We start from the raw sequence: 20,995 nt of genomic DNA on the forward strand, positions 1-20,995 counted from the left end.
TCTCCCCATCCACATGCCTGGTCCAAGCTACTACCATCTATTGCCAACTCTATGGCAGTTAGCCTCCGAATTGCTATGTCGGTATCCTCTGGCTCTCATAAGTCTGTTCTCTACACTATTGCCAGAGTTATCCTTTTTAAACAACAATTGAATTACTTGTAAAAGTCCCACCCCCGGATTCTTCCATTGGCTCTTATTACTCTTAGAATAAAGACAAACACTTTGTGCATGGTACAAGGCCCTTCATGGTGCCAGCCTCATGCTCCATCTCCATCTCATACCATGCTCCTCGCCACTCCAGCCACACTTTAGCATTCTTTCTGTCCTTTGTACTTGTCATTTCCCATCTGTCACAGAGCCTTTCCACATTCTTTTCCCTCTGCTTAGAATGTTCTTTCCTTCTTCAGTTAGTTAATTCTCAGTTCTAGGGTGCACTTCTTCAGGAAACCCTTCACCCAACTATCCAACTAGATTAGATTCCAAAATTATAGACTCAGAGCATTATGATCCTTTCCTTCTCATCATTTGCAATTCTATATTTGTGTGATTTCTTGTGGGAGCTTACTAGACTGTGACCATTGTAGGAATAGGGACCAACTCCATTCTGTATCCTTATTACCTAAATTAATACCTGACATGTACTAGGTGTTTAGTAAATATTTATTAAATAAATGAAGCCCTTATTCAGCATATCCCAAGTATCTTGGGGTAGGAGAAATGCCTGAATATATGATTTCACAGCAGAACTATCTCTATCATTATTTTCTCCTTTCCCACTTACCTGCCCACTCCCCTCAAAAAGAGTGCTTGCTGGGCCAGCCCCATGGCGCAGTGGTTAAGTTCACATGTTCTGCTTTGATGGCCTGGGGTTTGCCAGTTCAGATCCTGGGCGTGGTTATGGCACTTCTTGGCAAGCCATGCTGTGGCAGGCATCCCACATATAAAGTAGAAGAAGATGGGCACGGATGTTAGCTCAGGGCCAATCTTCCTAAGCAAAAAGAGGAGGATTGGCAACAGATGTTAGCTCAGGGCTAATATTCCTCAAAAAAAAAAAAACAAAGAGTGCTTGCTTTAAAACAGGGGTCCCAAACTCAAATGCCAAGGGGGCCCTGGATACTACCATTTGAGAGAGAATAGGGAATGGTGGTGACTGTGGTGAACTAGAGAGCATCTATCTAAATCAATTCCAGCTGCGAGATGGCATTGCCAACGCATCTAATTTTTCAAGAGAAATCAGAAATATGGATTTTTTAAATGGAAAATCTACTTTTTAAATAATGACAGGGTATTGAAGTATTGTTTAAAACACCATAGGCTAACACTAGATAAGCCAAACAAAACATCTTATGGGTCAAACCCAACTCATGGGCTGCTAATTTGTTTTCTCCTCCTTCCCCTTCTACTTCTGTATTGTCTTCCTTAAAGGAATAAAACAAATCAATACAATTTTGTCTTTATAATTTTTATATAACAAAGTTGAATTATATTTAACAACCGTCAGCGTTAGTTAAAATGAATTCTGAATAATTACACCTTAACTTATGGGAAATTTATGGTGTTCTAAATCTGACCACATATAAAGACAGTACCATATATCATGTGATATGCCATCAATGTCTGCCTCCCTCTGCTACAGTGTACATTGCTATAGATCAGCCTCTATCAGGCCTTCATTTTGAAGGACATTTTGCATGCTCTTCAGCACCTAGCACTGTTATATATTTGGTCAATGCTTAATGATTTGGATAGGTTGAGCAAATTCATGGTAAAGTAAAGGAGTTTAAAAGAAATGTTTCCTTCTCCATTTCCACAAAAAGATCAGAATCTCTAACTTAGCAAAACAGAACTTTTCCTCTAATTTGTTTTAAATACAAACTTTTACAAATTAAGTGTTCTTATGTTTTTGTTTTAACTTTGTTAAGGAGTCTGTTTAAAGTAGACCATATAATTTCATCAATAGCCCTGAACTAGAAGTCTAGGAATCTGAGTTCTAGGCCAAATTCTATTCTACTTGACCAATGCATATTTTCCAAATCACTACTTTTGTGGTCCAGTTTAATTTGTAAGGTGATTAGTCTCAGTGATATTCAAGACATCTTTAATTCTAATAGTCTAACACTAATAAGGCAATCTAGAATTTTAAGGTTTTTTTAAAAAAAAACTTACTTTATGACCTAGTTGTTAGATCTACTACAATGTCTATGAATTCTCTCTCTATGAATGCCAATTTTAAAAAGTTAAACCTATCAGGTTAAACTAATCTGAATTTAGTTTATTTAGGACATAAGTAAACGTAAATAAATATTTAGATCATCTGCTTTTTTTTTTTGGTAATTTGTTTATATTTGTGGATGTTTTGTTTTGTTTTTTACTGAGGAAGATTTTCCCTGAGGTAACATCTGTTGCCAATCTTCCTCTTTTTTTGTTATGAGGAAGTTTTGCCTTGAGCTAACATCTGTGCCAGTATTCCCCTATGTTGTGTATGGGTTGCTGCCACAGCATGGCTTACAAGTGGTGTAGATCGACACCCAGATCGGAACCCTCAAACCCAGGCCCCTGAAGCAGAACTACCAAACCTAACCACTGCGCCACAGGGCTGGCCCATCTGGTTTCTAAGATAAGATGTGATTGGATATTTCAAATCCGTTTGTTCTAACTTTTTACAAAAATTCAGTTATAGCTGCCATTTTTCATTAGCATACTGATCATACTCTACAGTTTTTTTCAGCTTCAGTCTGTGTAAAAATGCTTAAGTAATATTTTCTTAAACTTTCATGTTCTTTCCTCAGCTTTTGTGTAGGAGGTTTTCCAATTGCGATCCCGTCATTTGGGCTGGTTTGAGGTAATACGGTGTAGTCTAGAGAACTTCTCTTTTACACCATGGGATTAGCAGGTTTTGAGCTAATGTGAGTGATCATCATCACTGATTATGTTCAAATTGTTATTGTCCTTAAGAAATCAAGAGGAAGAGAAAGGAAGTAGCGTTCCTTCTGCTCATTACTACTTCTGATACATTCTGCCCTTTTTTCCTCCACCATTAAAAGTCAGACAGATATTCTCCATTGAATCTGGCTCTCTGTCTTTACCTATACAAAAAGCAATTCTGCTATCTTCCTAGTTTGAAAAGCATGAACGGTTTTATGAAAAATTAGTAATTACAATGGGTTTAGTGTTGTAAAAACTTCTTAAAGGATAGACAGTTTCAGCACAAATTCAATTTGTCAGTTTCCTAAGGAGTCTAAATCCATAATATGAGACTCTCAGTGCAGAAATAAATTGCTTATTCCTTAACATAAGATATGTTAAATTATCTTCAAAGAACTGTCCATAGTATACTAATGAACCATCCATAGTAATCTTATATTTCAGGATGATTTTAAATAATGAAAGCTCACAAATTCTTCTCACACAAAATTAATACTTCATTCCTGAAAAATTTAGTTATTTATGCTTTTATAAAAATATACTTCTAGTTAAGTAAAGGGTATAGTAAAGATACTTGATAGTCTGAAACTGTTTCCAGGTCATTCCATTTTACTAAACAGATAATTTGGTTTCTGATTGTATTTTTCTTGGGCATGTTAATTCTGCAAATCTTGAACAACTAACAAATAGTTGCTGTGATATATAGATGACACTTCTATTAATAAAGCAGTATGTGTCACCTTAAAAATTAGGAAATTAACTTGAAGTATATACCATCAAAGATGTAAATGTACAAATATGTCGAAGAATACCAGGATCCCTGTGAACAATGAATTAGGAGTCAGGACACTTAGGTTTTAGCCCTTTGAATTTCCTGTGTGTACCTGGACAATCCACTTAATCTCTAAAGCTCAGCTTTGTTATTTGTAAAATTAAGTCCAGTTGTCCTCTCACAGCACAGTCTTACAGAGAGTGCAATAGGTGACAACAACTACGAAGTATTACCAACCAAGAGAGTTCATATAATGTTTCAGAGATTTTATTGGGGGTCAGTCATATACACGTGGAGCATCTTTGTGGCTGACCTTACTTACTCAGTCTCCAGCCTCTTCAAAGGTCAAACTGATAGCACATGGCCCAGGCCTCCATCGTAAGTCACATTGTTAGCATAGACTATTTGGTATGGCCCTAGGCTCCAGGTAAACAAAGACACTTACCAGGCAGGACATTCCGAGGACTTAGAAATTATCTTCCAAGAGCCCAGCAAGGGCCAGATCTTTCTTTGGAAATTACAGTGTTGAGACAACTCAGGCCTGCTGAATTAATCCTTCACTGTATGCCTTGTTTCAGTGAAGTAATCCTCTAGTACCTTCTTGAGAAAGGGTGCGTGGTAAGCAAGTTTTTGAGGCTTTTTATGTCTGAAATATTTTTATTCTACTGTCTTATTTAATTGATAGTTTAGGCAGCTATAGAATTCTAGGCTGGAGATAATTTTCGATGAAGATTTTTAAGGTGTTGCTCTACTTCCAGTATTGTTATTGAAATTTTAAAGCCGTTCTGATTCTTGACCCTCTATATGTGACTTGTTTTCTTCCTTGCTGAAAACTGTTCAATTTTTCTTTGACCCCAATGTTCTGAAATGATGTCTCTTCATTTTGTTTGGGCATTGAACAGGCCCTTTCAATTTAGTCACGTGTATCCTTTAGTTTGGGGAAACATTCTTGAATTTTTCATTGATTTTCTTTCCTCCTCTTTCTGTTCTCTTTCTGGAACTCCTAACATTTGGATGTTGGACCTCCAAGACAGATCTTTTCTTCCCTCTTCTCTCCTATTTTGCATCTATCTTTTTGCTTTACTTTTTGTGGGGAGATTTCCCCAACTTCCAGCCCTTCTCCTGACTTTTTCATTTCTGCTAGCATGTTTAATTTCTCTTTTTTTAATGAGCTCTTTTTTATTCTCTGAATTTTTTTTATTAATGACATCTTGTTTTTGTTTCATGAGGATAGTATCTTATCTCCCTGAGTCTATTAATGATAAGGGATTTTTTTTTGTTTAGTTTTCTTTCTATATAGTTTTCTTTTTTCTGTTTGATTGTTTTTGATCTCTTCTCTCGTTAGAAACTTGAGCTATCTGATTATCCTTGGCTGTCTGTTCGTAATTAGGAGTGGAACCTCTAAGCATGTGGGTGAAGCATGTACACACTGTAGGGTGATCTGGCTGGATGATTTGTTAGGGAACCCCTGATCCTGGTTTATTTAGGTCTTTCCTCTTGGGCTGATCAGATTCCTCAGGGGGAAAAAATATTCTAATCCTTCAGAGAATAAAGGTCCAGTTTAGAGCATTTTGATAACCTCATGGGAGAAGAGGGTTGGGACATGAGATAATCACTATACTTGGTATTGATCGTTAATCTCCCGGTTTTTAGTATGGTGCCAAACTATCAGCTGTGCCCGGCATCTAACTTTCATACTCCAGGCCGGAGTAGCTTCTCCAGAGAATAAGCAGTCAGGTATCTGCCAGGATGAATGAGGACCATTTGCCTAGGGCGTGGATGAGGAAAAGAGACTTTAGAGATTTAACTGCTCTTAGACAGCTCTTATGTACCCCTGTTTTAGCTACCTTCACCTCTCCGTTCTAGTGGTTCTTGGTTCTCTTGTTTTCTGTACCTTTTGAAGATTCTGAAATGTTTATCAGATTGGTTCTCAACCCTCCTCACTACTAACTTGGGATTCATCTTTCTTGGAAAATCACACATTGTGTTGGTAGTCACCAAGACCACCCTCAGCCTTGATGATTTGCTAGAAGGACTCACAATTTTTATACTCATAGTTGGAGTTTATAACAGTGAAAGGATAGAGTAAAATCAGCAAAGAGAAAATAAACATGGAGTAAGGTCCAGAGGAAACCAGGCACAATCTTCCAAGAGTCTTCTCCCAGTGGAATCACAGTATACGCTTAATTCCTTCTGTAATGATTTGTGACAGCATATATAAAATATTACTTACCAGGGAATCTCATTAGAAACTCAGTGCCAAAGTTTTTTATTGGGGTTTAGTCATGTAAGCACTTTCTGCCTAACACATGCCAAAATTCCAGAATCCAAGAAGGAAAGCAGGTGTTGAGTGTAAACCATATTGTTTGCGTGGTTTAGGCACAGTGAAACACACTTCTCATTTAGGGAATGGTGGGAATCCTCCCCAAATCCAAGTTCCCAAATGCCAGCCAAGGACCAGCCTTACAAGCAGGCTTTTCTAAGAATGTAGTCTCAGACCTGCTATGTTAACTCTTCTCTGTATACGTCCATCTGCTTTCTAGCTTCCAATATTTTGTTTTTGTATCCTTTCCCATTCTACTCAAACCTAGGGGTTTATGCCTTTTAAGAAAATCCATTTACTGTTGTTTTAGTGGAGTTTCAGGTGAGAACAAAATTAGATACATATGTTCAGTATTAACCCGGAACTTCATTTGAATGTATATCAAAGCAGCCCAATTTAATTGTATAAAATCACTTTAAGCAACTTGAAAGAAAACAGACTAAGCAGAGAGAAGAAACTTTAAAAAAGAAAGGTATTAGTATCCTAAGAGAGAGAAAATATCTATTGTATCCTAGGAAAAAGACAGGCTGCTGTAAAGAAAAAATATTTAGAAGATTAAAAAAAGTTCTGAGAAATGAAATATATGATAGACTTTGAAAGACAACATCTGAGAAAAGTCTGGCTATGCAATTTATAGCTAAAGTAGTTAAAAGCGTCATTTTTTTAATATGCAAGCAGTAGCGGTAAGCTTGAGAATAGTGCACCACTCGCCATAGGAAGTTAAGCAATTGAGGTAGACACTATGGATATCTGCTCTGTGAAAGTAATCTACATAGTTGGATATATATGCCTGTCTATTCACCATGGAGAAGAGATTGTGTTCACCACAACTCATTTTTGTATCAGTTCCAAATTTCATGTAGATATGTTCTCTGGTAAAGTTTCTATTTCAAATCAACAAATGTGGGAAAATTGATTTGACGAAAAGAAATTCTATAGAAAAGCATCCGTTCTATAAGTATTTCAGTATCTACCATCTCCACACAGCATAGTTCTACATGCCATGGGGGACAATAAGTGATACACAGCTCCATTGTAACTCTCCCCCAAATCTTGGTATACCTGTATTAATTCAACTTACATTAGGTAACATTCACAATAAAATATATTTGTCACACTCTCATCTTTCTTCCCTATTCGAGGAAATAAATAGGAAGACAGAATATGGAAGTCTGCATTTTAAAATGGAAAAATCATTTCAGATCACTTATAAATAGGTTAAATATTTTAAAATAAAGTATGCTAATGATAACAGTATTTTAAATCTTCATTAGTTCAAAAATTCTAAGTATTTCCTAAATTAGGCACTACTAGTTTATGGGATAAAGATAGGTTATACGATGAGGTATATTTGATATCCATCAACCCATATAATTCTTTATACTTTTATAGTAAAGAATAATGTCCTTCTGTAGATGGCCCATTTATTCAGTTTTTCTGGTATTAAGAAAGACCTGGAAAGATATGGCTCCTTTGATATTAGTTGACATCAGCAAGTCATTTAGATGTATGTTGTTTACCATTCTAAACTTCAAAAAATCTACATAAAGTACATGTTTATTATGTTTCATGAACTATCCTTCACTGTCCTAACCAATCACTTGGCATTTTTTGATATTACTATTTTTTTTTTTTTTTTTACCCAGGATCATGTCCTGTTAGCTATATTCTATAAAATACTTGGAATCTACTAATATTGGATCATTGTTTTTAACCCTATTATAATCTAAATGTGATTTAAGCACCTGGTTGTGTTTATATGATGCATTGTAACATATTCTGCAAATCTGGGATGATAGCTAACCTTTAATTCTTTCCTTATTCAACTCTACTCGCTCTCACACCCATGACCTGTAATCTTATGGGTTATACTTCCCATCTTGTCTGCATTCTCTTCTTCATTTGAACCTTTTAAATGCCTTCGCTGAAATCTACCTTTTTCCAGATGACACTTCATGCTTTAGAAACCCCATCTCAGTTTGTGGGAAGAACAATCACCCTATTTTATATTTCCCAATACTACTTAATTCATGTTATACCGTGAAGATCTCTCTGAAATCTTTGCTATCATCATCTCTCTGAAATCTGTGCCACCTGATTAGCTCATCATTGACTGTAGTAAGTAATACTTCTACTTTCCTGGATGAATCAGCACTTTCTTTCTTCTATCCTAGTCTCCTGTTATATAGATCTTTTTCAAAGCCCATATTGATAACCCATCTAATGTCTCTCAATTCAGTGGCTTCTCAGAGCTCTAAAACCCTCCATTTCTATTTGAACAGCCCAACAGCATGGCCACACATTGGATCAGCTCTTGAAAGTGAAGCAACTCTTTCTGACCAATGTCTTCTGTTTTCCCTAATACATCTCGAATTCATCCTTTTATCTGTTTTTCACCCTTGTCTTAACTTTTACTCATTTTCTCTCTTCTGTGTTCCCTGCTCCATTAGCTCTCTTCTGATGTCATCTGCACTTAGAACCTATGGTCAATCTAGTATTCCTTATCTCTTGACTTTTTGCTGTGCCAATATATTCACTCACCTACTTTTTCTTTCTCTACAATAGTTCCACATTTTACAGATCTAAATTACTACATGAAAAATGCAACCTAGTTATTTGAACTTTTTATAATGGCATCCATTTTTTCTATTAGATTGTTGCCATTTTAAAATCAGGAAGCCTTGCTGACTGTATCCACTATCAACTCCCTGACTTTAATTGGACCTCTCTGCTTCTCAATATATTCTTTTATAACTCTTCTATTCATGTGTTCCAAATGTTTTGCATATCCCAAGTGCTTAAATCTAAGATCCCTTCCCAGGATATGACCTTGCCTCCTATTTTATTGGAAAAAAAAAAAAAAAAGAACCCATCTGCCAAATTCTCTCATCCATCTTCTCTATATCAACATGTCTATATCCATGCTATGTCCAAATTTCTTATTTTAACAAAGGGCTGGTTTGTAGATTATTTTAAATTTTATGTGCAGACCTCCAAGTTTTTCTTCAACTATCTTTCTTCCCTCTTGACTCACAATATGTATCTTCATTTTCAGTGCTAACCTGCCTCTTCTAGAGCCGCCTTTAACAATTGAACTCTCCTTTCCTCTCTCCTGCTCCTCCATTTAGCATTTCACCCTCTCTAGTTCATTTCTGACCAGAAGATTATTAAATCAGAAACTGTGCAGGGCCTGAGATTTTACCCTACTTGAAAGCTCACAGGTTAGGCTGCCACAGTTTTATCTACATAAACTGACAGAAAATACAAGATCCAAGCATCAGAGAAAAAGACCATTTCTTACTCACAGCAAAAAAGAACCAAAGCAATGTCTTGCGTAAGATCCCCAAGCCCCAATTCCCAACAGTGGCAACACAGTGGGGGCCAGATGTTACTGTGCATGTAGCAGGGTGTGTTACAGGAGGGGAACCTCAAAATAAGGAAGAGAGACATAGGCAGACCTTATCTTTACTCTGGAATGTAAGCAGATCTCCACCAAGGAGGGAGAGGGAGACTCTACTCCCCTGGGATGTCCCCAGGGAGGGAGAGTTCTCTATCTTTATTATACTGGTCAGGAAACAAATCTTCCCTCTGACCTTAAGGTAGACTCCGTAGTTTTCAAGGATGTTTGCTATGCAAACCCCTTTGCTCAGAAGACCTGGACCATGCAGAAACATGCAATATTCATAGAGAATTGTCTCCTAACACAATTTTTTCCAGATTTCTTTTATCTTCAAATATATCTCATATAGTCTACACTCGCTGCCTTTATTGTCTTATTTCCTATTAACTCCTTGAACTTTTACTCTATCATTCCATTGAAAACTGTTCTCTCCAAGGTACTGGTGACATACTAGTAACCCAGTCAAATGGTCATTTCTTAATTGTTCTTAACTTTTTGTAGAATTTACCAAGGGCTATCCTTTCTTCTTGTTACCTCAGAACTACTCTGCTGTTTTCTGTGACTAGTTTGATTCTTATGTTTCTCTCCCCTGCCCATCTCTCTTTTCTTCACTCTGTGCTTTTTCATTGTGTTAAATGTGAACGTATCACAGGTTGACTTTTCAGTCTACATTTGTTCCCTCAAATGTCTTCTACTTTGAGTTTCAGCTGTCACCTCTGTAGGTGACTAGAATTTTCTTCTTACATTCCAAAACTCATGTGCCTTCTCAGTATTTCTGCCTGTATGTAATAAATTTTAAAACTAAAAATCAATTCCATGGTCTGACTTTTTAAAATTTTTGCCATTGGGGCCCTCGTTCTATCAGTTCTTTAGATTCAAAACATGAGAACAGTCTTTTAACTGGAATTCTTTGCACCATTCTAATCCATTTTCTATGCTGTCACCTAAGAAATCACTCAAACATAAAATCATATTACAGAGTTTGTGGGAGTTAAAGCCTAATTCTTTAGCATTTTTATACAAATCCTCCATGATTGGACAACTGCTTGCCCCTCCAGTTTCAACTTCTGCTGTATTTCTCACTCACCCCACACCGTGATGCCAAAGTACTTGCTTTGGCCTAAATTCACTGTTCATTTGTTCAAACAATTTCTGAAAACCTAGTTCGAACCAGGCGTTATGCTAGGCGCTAGGCCTATAAGTATCAGTAAGTTATGGTCTCTCTTAAGAGATAAATAAATCTGTAAATAAATACCATATGCTAGGATACAGAGTGGTTTCTCTCTTCCTAAGGCACTTAAGGTGACAATATAAAAGATGACACTCGAGTAAAGTCTTGAAGGATAAGTTGGGATTTGTTATATGACCATGAAAACATATTTCAAGTAAAGTAAAAACATGTACAAAGACACAGAGATGTGAAATTGAACCCCTTATTTGCAGAGCTGTAAATAATTCGGAATGACCAGACCATAAAATTGAAGATGGGGATAAAAGGATACAATGATGGGAAGGTGGGACTAGATAAAGACCTTTTATGTATCAATGAAGTGTGGGCTTTTTCCTGGAATAGTATGATCCGGTTTACTTTTTAGAAGTTGCTCCATCATAATAATAATTTATTTAGGCTAAAACTAGTGGATGAAAGTTTGAAGAATAAAAGATAATTACATAGTCTCTAAATAGTATGTCTCCACATGATACTTATTAGATTGGGAAAAATAGTAACTTAATAGTGGAGAAACCTGGTAGGTACCACCTTAACCAGTTGATCAAAGTTAATGTCACACTAATGGGACAAATTAACATCCTGAACCTCCTGATATAATGCACTGAGAAGAATGCAGCATCATCATTTCTGTGGTATTCCTACCAAAATGCATTTCCTGAATCTAATCATAAGGAAACATCAGATAAACTCAGACTGAGTAGCATTCTACAAAATTACTGGTCTGTACTCTTCAAAACTGTGAATATCATGAAAGACAAAGGGAAATAAATGAAAATTAAAGGAGGTTAAATGCACATGAAATCTGTATGTAATACATAATCCTGGATTTTTTTACCCCCATAAACAGCATTTCTGGGACAATTTGCAAAATCTGAATAAGGTCTGCAGATTAAATAGTAGTATTGTATCAATATTCAACTTTATGATTTTTCTAATTGTACAGTGGTTACATAAGAGAATTTCCTTTCTTAAGGAAGTATATGTTGAAGTATTTAGAGGTAAAGGAGCATCACATATGCAACTTACTCTCAAATGATTTTTTTTAATCATATATAGAACATGTTCATAGAAGCATTATTCACAATATCCAAAAGATGGAAGCTACTCACCTGTCCGCTGATGAATGAATGGATAAACAAAATGTGGTATATGCAAACAATGGAATATTATTCAGCCTTAAAAAGGAAGTAAATTCTGACACATGCTACAACGTGGATGAACCTTGAAGACATTATGCTGAGTGAAATAAGCCAGTCACAAAAGGACAAATATTGTATGAATCCCCTTGTGTGAGATGCCTAGAGTAGTCAAATTCGTGGAGACAAAATGTAGAATGGCAGGGCCAGGGGCTGGAGGAGGGAGGGGTGGGGAGTTATTGTTTAACAGGTATGGAGTTTCAGTTTGGGAGGATGCAAAACTTCTGAAGATGGATGATGGTGATGGTTGCACAACAGTGTAAATGGACTTAATGTAACTGAACTGTACACTTAAAAATGGTTAAATGGTAAATTTTATTACATACTTATTTTACTACAATTTTAAAAATAAACCATAGACAGTAAAGGAAAAGTAGAAAAATGAGCAGTTGTCTAAAAATATAGATGCAGTTAAGAATGGAGGCAGAGAGACCAATTAAAAGGCTGTTGTAATAACCTACTGTAGTAGTGAAGATAGAGGGAAAAAAGCATCTGAGAATGAGTTAAAGAGTACAGTGTAGAAACTAATAGGATAATATTTTAGACTCCTCTATCACATTCAGCTTCTGGGAGATGTTGGTACTGTTAACCAAAATATGATAGATATGAATAGATGCACAGGCTACTACCTTTGCCTGAGTATTTACCTATTCTCATTTACCCTTCATGACTTGGCTCAAATGTGACTTCCTTTGAGAAGTCCTCCCTGACTCTTTATACAGTCTTTCCCTTTTCCCCTTACCTCTTACCATTTCCGGGACTGAATTAGTCTTTCTCTCTTCCTAGGTGTTGTGATAGCATCTTTTGCAGTGATATCACAATGTGTCAAAATAAATGGTTTGTTTATTCCATATACTGAGCTCTTTGAGAGCAGAAACAGTTATTCTATTTTTGAATCCATGGCATGCTTCATAGTATGTGCTCAGTAAATGTTAACTTACTAATTACCAAGTACATTATTTTTCTTTATAATGTTTGGTATTTGCCTCTTTCTTTCCAGGCCCCCAAAATTCATACTCTATTTCAGTAGTCTTATAACTAGTCTTTCTACTTCTGGTCTGTAGTATCTCTGTAAGTAGCCTGTACATTGATGCCAGATTGATGAAATTCCATATTTTGGAGCGCCTTCATAAAAATCTTCACTATCTTCACATTATCTAAATAATAAATTCCAAATTCACCAGTAAGTAATTGAAACCTTCCACACTATGCTCTCAGAATTTACCATGCTTACTTCAAATTCTACTTACCTATCTGCTTAACTTTATTCAACAAGTATTTGGAACCTGCATTTTGCAAGGCTTTGTGAAGGAAGCAAGTTTATTAAATATGATATACGTTCATTATATTTGTGTTTATTTTTCATCCCTTGTTTCCTTTTACTACTTCATTTCATCTTAGGGGAAAATAATCTTTGGAGAACACTCAGTCATATTCCTATTTAAGTAAGTAGTTTTGTTTTAGGACAAAGTGTGAGTAATATAATGAAGTTTAGATTAGGTGGCAAGCCATCCAGCACAATATCTGGCTTATAATAAAACTTTAATAAATGTCTAAACTGAATTAATTCTGTTTAAATTTTTAAAGGTAGACACTTAAGAAATCCAGCAATTCTACTTCAGAGTATTTATCTGAAGAAAACAAAAAAGATATATGCACCCCCGTGTTTATTACAACATTATTTGCAATAGCCAAGATATGAAAACAACCTAAATGTCCATCCAAGGATGAATGGATAAAGAAAATGTCATACACACACACACACTGGAATATTATTCAGTCATAAAAAAGAAGGAAATCTTGCCATTTGCAACAACATGGATGGACCCTAAGGGCGTTATGCCAAGTGAAATGTCAGAGAAAGGCAAATACTGTATGATCTCACTTATATGTGGAATCTGTAAAAACAAAAAAACTTATAGGTACAGAGAACAGATTGGTGGTTGCCAAGGAGTGGGGAGTAGAGGGGTGGGTGAAATGGGTGAAGGTAGTTAAAAGGTACAAACTTCCAGCTGTAAAATAAATAAGTCATGGGGATGTAATGTACGGCATGATAACTATAGTTAGTAATACTGTATTGTATATTTGAAAGTTGCTAAGAGAATAAATCTTAAAAGTTCTCATCACAAGAAAAAATAATTTGTAACTATGTGTGGTAGTAGATGGTAACTAGACTTATTGTGATGATTTCACAATATATGCAAATATAAAATCATTATCTAGTATACCTGAAACTAATATAATGTTATATGTTGATTATATCTCAATTTTTTAAAAAGACTATAACAAAGATAGTTATTAATTAATTGTTTTAAGGCTTTGGCTCTTTGCCTATTTTTGCTTCACGGTGGTGCAGCTGTTAACATTTGAACTTTGCTTGCTATCTGTTATCGTTGGGAGTTGTATCACTTTGAAACACACAGTCAAAACAAATTGAAGAATACTATATGAGAACGGCCTCTTTTTTTTTTTTTTTGGATCACCTCACTCCGGTCAGAATGGCTATAATTAACAAGACAGGAAACAACAAATGTTGGAGAGGGTGTGGAGAGAAGGGAACCCTTGTTCACTGCTGGTGGCAGTGCAAACTGGTGCAGCCACTATGGAAAGCAGTTTGGAGTATCCTCAGAAAATTAAGGATAGATCTACCATATGATCCAGCTATCCCACTGCTGGGTATTTATCCAAAGAACTTGAAAACACAAAGGCATAAAGATATTTGCACTCCTATGTTCATTGCAGCATTATACACAATAGCCAAAACTTGGAAGCAACCTAGGTGCCCAACAAGGGACGAATGGATAAAGATGTGGTATTTATACACGATGGAATACCACTCAGCCATAAGAAATGATGAAATCCGGCCATTTGTGACAACATGGATGGTCCTTGAGGGTATTATGCTGAGTGAAATAAGTCAGAGGGAGAAAGTCAAATACCATGTGATCTCACTCATAAGTAGAAGATAAAAACAACAACGACAAAAAAATCACTTAGCATTGGAGATTGGACTGGTGGTTACCATTGGGGAAGGGGAGAGGGGGGAGGATAAAAGGGGTGATTAGTCTCACATGTGAGGGGATGCACTATAATTAGTGTTCGGGTGGTGAACATGATGTAATGTATCCAGAATTTGAAATATGATGTACATCCGAAAAAAATAAAAATTAAAAAAAAAATACTATATTACACGTATTGAAAACTTTCTTTTTATATTGTCTCTATAGGTTATATGTAAAGTCAGATGTGCCACTGAACTTGACAAACACAAGTAAGTTTCATGAGTAGCAGGATCTAAATTTTTTTCACAGTAGGCTTCTCAAGGTAGAAGGGTATGGTAGTTGAGGATACCTTAGCAGTTGTGTAGAAAAATCAAGTAGTTAGATTAGTTCACAGAGGTGAGTTGAGTAACTCAGTCTCCCCCTTCAGCCATACTGCCGCCTAACACCTTTTTTTGCTGCTCTGCCACTGTCCCACTTCAGGTGTCAGATGTAGTTTCAGAGAGTCCACAAATAATAAAGTTAGATTATGTTGTTTTGGATGAGAATGTATAGTATAGTTCCATGAAATAAGTAATGTTTCAGTCCCAATTAACCTCAGGAATGAGAGTGCTAAGCTGGGAAGTCAGGAGGCTTCGGTTTCAAACCAATTTTCCCACTGCCTTGCCAACTATGCAACTCAGTTAACAACTCTATACTTTGGTTTCCTAAACTACTATAATCCCCTCGATATATGAATAATTTCAAGGTCCATTTTGGACTTCAAACTGTAATTTATTATTTAATCTGAGAGAATATTAATATCTAAACTTTCAAACTAAAATCTTTGTACTTTGTACTTTGTGCTGTTTGTACTTTCCATGTACACTTAACAAAGATTGCTTGTTACAGATTACACATTATCTTCAATTTACCTCGTGTAAAATATTTATAAAGGTAGACAGTGCTTTATTATTCCCTATTGAAAGTGACCCAAAATAGAAGATATTAGCATGCAAATAAATTTCTGGAACACATTAACTTGGGATATAAATGTATTTGAACTGGGATAACTGTTATAGCTACTTGATACAGATAGCCACACCTTACCTGAAGAGTTTTTATGAGGTGGTCTAACTTTTCTTAGGGGGAAGTAGTTAAGCATTTCATTCTCAGAGTTGCTCGGTATGCATAGTAAATATGCAACCTTTTAAGAAGATGAAGTATTGACGAGTGCTTGAAACTCTACATATACTGTCCCTGTTGATTCTTTAGTTGTGTTTGAAAGCAATGTTTGCTATGGATAATCAGATGTTCATAAGATTGAACATTGTTTAAAACACATTTCCCTTCTTCAATTTAATATTAGTGATGTATTGAAACTTAGGTACAGTATATTAATTTTCCAGGCACATTATAAGAGCCTGGTAATTCTTGGAATGGAAAGGTAAAAAAATATGCTTAATAGTTATAAAAATGAAAAACTCAGGATTACTTGAAATAGTGTTAAAATAGTCCTATATTATTCTTCTTGGTAGAGGCAACTGAATTCAGGTCCACGTGAGATTATTTTTAAATTAATGCTTTAAAATCTAATGCTATTTTAAAATGGTTTAGATCCTAATTTCATAACAGTAAAGATAGGCCAACTAACTCTGAGTGATCATTAAATTTGTATTTAATGAAGTTACAAACATTTTAGTTTTATAAACGCCTAATAAACTCATTTTTTTTCTTTCAGAGTTCTACTGCATTTGGGCTTTATATTGGCAAGCCTTCTCTTTTTAGTGGTGAACTTGACTTGTGCAATGCTAGTCCATGGAGATGTCCCAGAAAATCAGTTGAAATGGACTGTGTTTGTTCGAGCATTAATTAATGATAGCCTATTTATTCTTTGTGCCATCTCTTTAGTTAATTACATATGCAAAGTTACAAAAATGTCATCAGCAAATGTCTACCTCGAATCAAAGGTAAGTATATTTCTTAAATTTACACTTGAAAATCTTACTTCAAATCCTTATCCTATGAACCATCTTTTATTGGAAAGTTTATGTTTTTTTTAAAAAGTATTCTGAATGTCAGGTACATTTTGAGCATGAAAGAATGATCACTAGAAATTAAAATGTATTCAAAATTTGGCCCTTACTAAACAATGATTTTTTAATAAGGAAGCTTATACTGAACATATTGTACTTTCTATGACTTATATCCTCTGCACTGGAGACTAATTAAATGAAATAAACCAGAATATATTTATGAATGTATCAAAAATAGTCTAATATATAAAGCCACACTAACAACTTAGGATTTTATCCAGTAAGGGTGGCAGTATTGCCATTAAATAACTTTACCAGATTATGTCTTCATGCATTTGGGTTAGCAATGTTAAGATATCATGTTGGTAAAATGCTGTTTATTTGTATAAAAGTCTATAAAATGGTACTTCACCCCATAATATAAAGTCCCCATGATATTTGAAACAGTCAGTCATGTCACTAAATTTATAAATGCCTTGCTTCTCCCTTTCTTTATACTTTGGACCAGCAAACAGAAGCCAAATGCTAACCCATTAACAAAGAACCAGGGAACTTTCTACTGTTGTTGATTGACAGCGTGGTTGAGCAGTGAATTGGTCATTGCAGTGTATGTGCAGCAGTGGGTGTGGGGGTATAGATTGGTGGGTGTTGGGGGTGTGGGTTTATACATACACACGAGCTTGCTTTAGTTTGGCATGATTGCCTGTTCACTGAAGATAAGCAAGATAGTGTCTTAAACAGAACAATCTCTGAAATATTTTTAGACATCTATATTGTTGTTATCCTTAACATAGTCCTAGTAAAGTAAGGTACTACAATTAAATGTATGGTAACCAACTTGTCCTTTAAATTTAGGTGGAGATGATAATTTTACTTTTTAAACATGTATCAGTAGAATGCAAAATAAATATGTAAATATAAATGGGGAGATGGAGAGAGAGAGACTGACTTTCAAACCTATTAATCTTACCTGGAAAATTATTTTATTTGACTTCAATTCTAAAAAGTTGTTTGTAAAATTTAAATATTTTAGCTAATAATAATAATACTGTTAAAAAAATACTATCACTCTTATGGTACATAATCTTTTGGTGTCGCAACAGCATCTTCACTTAGTGTAATAACATCGCCATAGAATTCATGCATCTTGCTTGTCTAGTGATAAAGCATAAATAGAAGTGGTTGAATTTAAAGGGCTTCTTTTCTGGATAACTAGCAACTTTCTAAGTGTGGTTTTACTTGCTTTGAAATAGATAATTCTCTGAATATAGTAAAGTTGCCCATCTGAGAAGAAAAGTTCTTCTGATAACTCCTCCAGAATTATTTCAAACATCTTCCCCTAACTATTATGTGAAAGGTATTCACTTTTTTATTTTTATTATTTTTAAAGTATTAAATTTAAAAGCTGCATGGATTCAGAATTCTCTAGGAACACTACAGAGAGACATGTCCAATTCCTACCTATAAAGGTAAATATCATATGAGATGCTAGATTATTTGTATTGTACTGTTGGGTAGTTCTTGATCTTTCTAACTAGGTTATAAACTTTTTTATTCTCAGAGTACGTCGTCTTGCTTTCATGTTCTCTTTGTAAAAAGACTAGGCTCACTTTTTATTTTTGACTTCTATAACCATATGTAGCAGTGGCCGTTTCTTTTCTTCAATCCGCAAGTGTCGGTTAAGCATCCACCTCCTCCCCATTTTCGACCTGGCCGTTTCTTGCTGTCCTGAGAGCATTTCCTGAAAGCTCAGACTTTGATCTTTTGCTTTTCTCCTTTTTATTCTTCATTCTTCCACATATTCTATGATAATGAGATCCTCCATAATTTGTCTCAACCAAATCTTACCCACCTGATTTCCGCATGGCACACAGTATGTTTTCCTGGCTCTCTGTCCTCAGGCTGTTTCATCTTCCAGGAATGCTTTTCCCCTCCCACTGCTCCATGCCTGCTTGTCCGTATCTTACCCAACTTGAAAGGCAGAACTCTAATGTTTCCCCTTTTTATGAACTGAATTTTGTCCCTTGTCCTCCATCTCCAAAATAAAATTTAGAAATAACTCTGTGTCCAAATTCTCTAAAAATTGTATTTGTTCCTCTCAGGGCACATATCAACGTGTACTATGTAGCATTTGTGTGTACATATCAGTTGATACTATGTAGCATTTATGTGTGCATGTCTAATTTTTCTGACTAACCTCTGAGCTCTAGAAGGCAGAGCCATTTATTATTCAGAGCTCCCTCGGTTCCTCCCACTTGAGGGTCAATTAATTTTATCTGAATGATGACATATGCATTTTTATTTCTATCCCATTAGGTACTTCAGGTGCCTTGTGCATATTTTCACCAGCCTAACTACCTCATTCTCTTCCCACTCACAATCTGTACCTCTCTATCTCTCTAACTTTGTCATTGTCATTGTTCTCCTATTGATTCAGACTCAAATTTGAAATACTCTGATTGTTACTTCATTCCTTGTTTCCTAACAGTAACTCCTGTCAACTTTTTCATTTAAAAAATTTCTTCTATCTGTTGTTTTCTATTTGAACAACTTGACAGGAAAGAAACCTAATGAGTATAACTATCTGTCTCTACTGTGCACCAGGCCTGCTCTAGTTGCTTTTCACATTATCTCATAATTCTATGAGGTGGTCCTATCCCTCTTTTGCAAAAAAAAGTGGGGTGTGGGGGAGTTTGAGAGGCAGAGGAAGTGTGGCTTATAAGCTCTTGCGTGACCTAGGCCCCTCTCTAGCTTTCTCACCTCACCTCCTACCACTCTCCTCTTCGCTGTTCCAGTCACATGGGCTTTTCCCCCCAGTTCCTCACCAGAGAATACACAGCAAGTTCATTCTTGCCCTGGGCTCTGTATGTGACGTTCCTTCTGCCCAAATTGTACTTCCTAGAGCTATGCATGTGATGGTTTCTGGGCATTCAGGTCTCAGCTCAGATGTCACCTTTCCTAACCACTCAACTCAAGTTAACTCTCCACTCTGATTACTATATCCATCACCTTCTTTTGTTATCTTCATAGCATTTATCAGTAGCCAAAATTATTTGTTCATTTGTTTGCATACTTATTTTCTGCTTCTCCCTCCTCAAGTGTAAACTCTGAAAGTAGTTCTTGTCTGTGTTGTTCATTTTTCTATCCCTTTTGTCTAAAATAATGCCTGGCATATACTAGGTGTTCAGTAATTATTTGTCGAATAGATAACGTTTCCATGTTTGCATACAGTCTTTGCCAGAGCAGCTTTACCCTAGTAACAAAATGAGCTTTCATGACAGGGTTGTGTCAAGAGCAAATTTAATCACTAAAAATGCCCGAGATCACACGCTTGAACCAGGATTCAAACTCAAGTCTGACCACAGGTGTCTATTAGTAGTCACTGTTCTTTATAACCATGCCTTGACTCCATTTACATTGCCCTATATTTACTTACACAGTCATGCCCTGCTTAATGACATTTTGGTCAACAAAGGTCCCAATATATGACAGTGGTTCCATAAGATTAGTACCATATGGCCTAGGTGTGTAGTAGGCTACACCATCTAGGTTGTGTAAGTGCACTCTGTGATGTTCACAAAACAACAAAATTATCTAAGGATGCATTTCTCAGAATGTATCCCCATTGTTAAGTGATGCAGGACTGTAATCTTTTAGGTACGCATTTTTAAATAGTTGTAATTTGCATGAGTATAATTGTTTGTATGCTTATTAATGACATTATTCCACATATATTCTTACTAGATTTTGTCATACTACCCTCCAAAAGAATAAACCATTTTATAATGCTATCTTCATTGTATAAATGTACTTCATTTCCTCTGCTCCATCAATATTTGAGTTCAAATTTTTTTTATTTTGGCTATTTTCATTAATGTATGCCTTAGATGTTTTAATTTAAATTTTTTTAATTGATATGCATATATATGTTTTCAAGTAGAGATTTACTATCCATATTTCTATATGTGTAAACTATTTCTCAATGATTTACAAAGCAGAATCTGAGCGTTCATTCTTTATATATTTGGCATATGTGTTTTCGGTTTATATTAAAATGTTACTTTTATTAAGAATGATAGCTATCATAAGTTTTGTGTGTGTTTAGTTAAGAATAGGTGTTTAATATTATTAAAT

At 35.6% G+C, this 20,995-nt stretch overlaps 1 protein-coding gene across 1 annotated transcript in view; it reads left to right on the plus strand.

Annotated features, from left to right (window-relative positions):
* Positions 1 to 20,995, plus strand: part of GPR137C (G protein-coupled receptor 137C) — a 68,851-nt gene that overhangs the window by 21,859 nt on the left and 25,997 nt on the right. Inside the window, exons 2-3 of the mRNA XM_046647681.1 lie at positions 15,075 to 15,118; positions 16,567 to 16,795. Coding sequence (XP_046503637.1) covers positions 15,075 to 15,118; positions 16,567 to 16,795 — 273 coding nt within the window. The remainder of the gene's footprint in view (positions 1 to 15,074; positions 15,119 to 16,566; positions 16,796 to 20,995) is intronic.

Source organism: Equus quagga, chromosome 20, assembly GCF_021613505.1.
Source record: "Equus quagga isolate Etosha38 chromosome 20, UCLA_HA_Equagga_1.0, whole genome shotgun sequence".
NCBI lineage: Eukaryota > Metazoa > Chordata > Mammalia > Perissodactyla > Equidae > Equus > Equus quagga.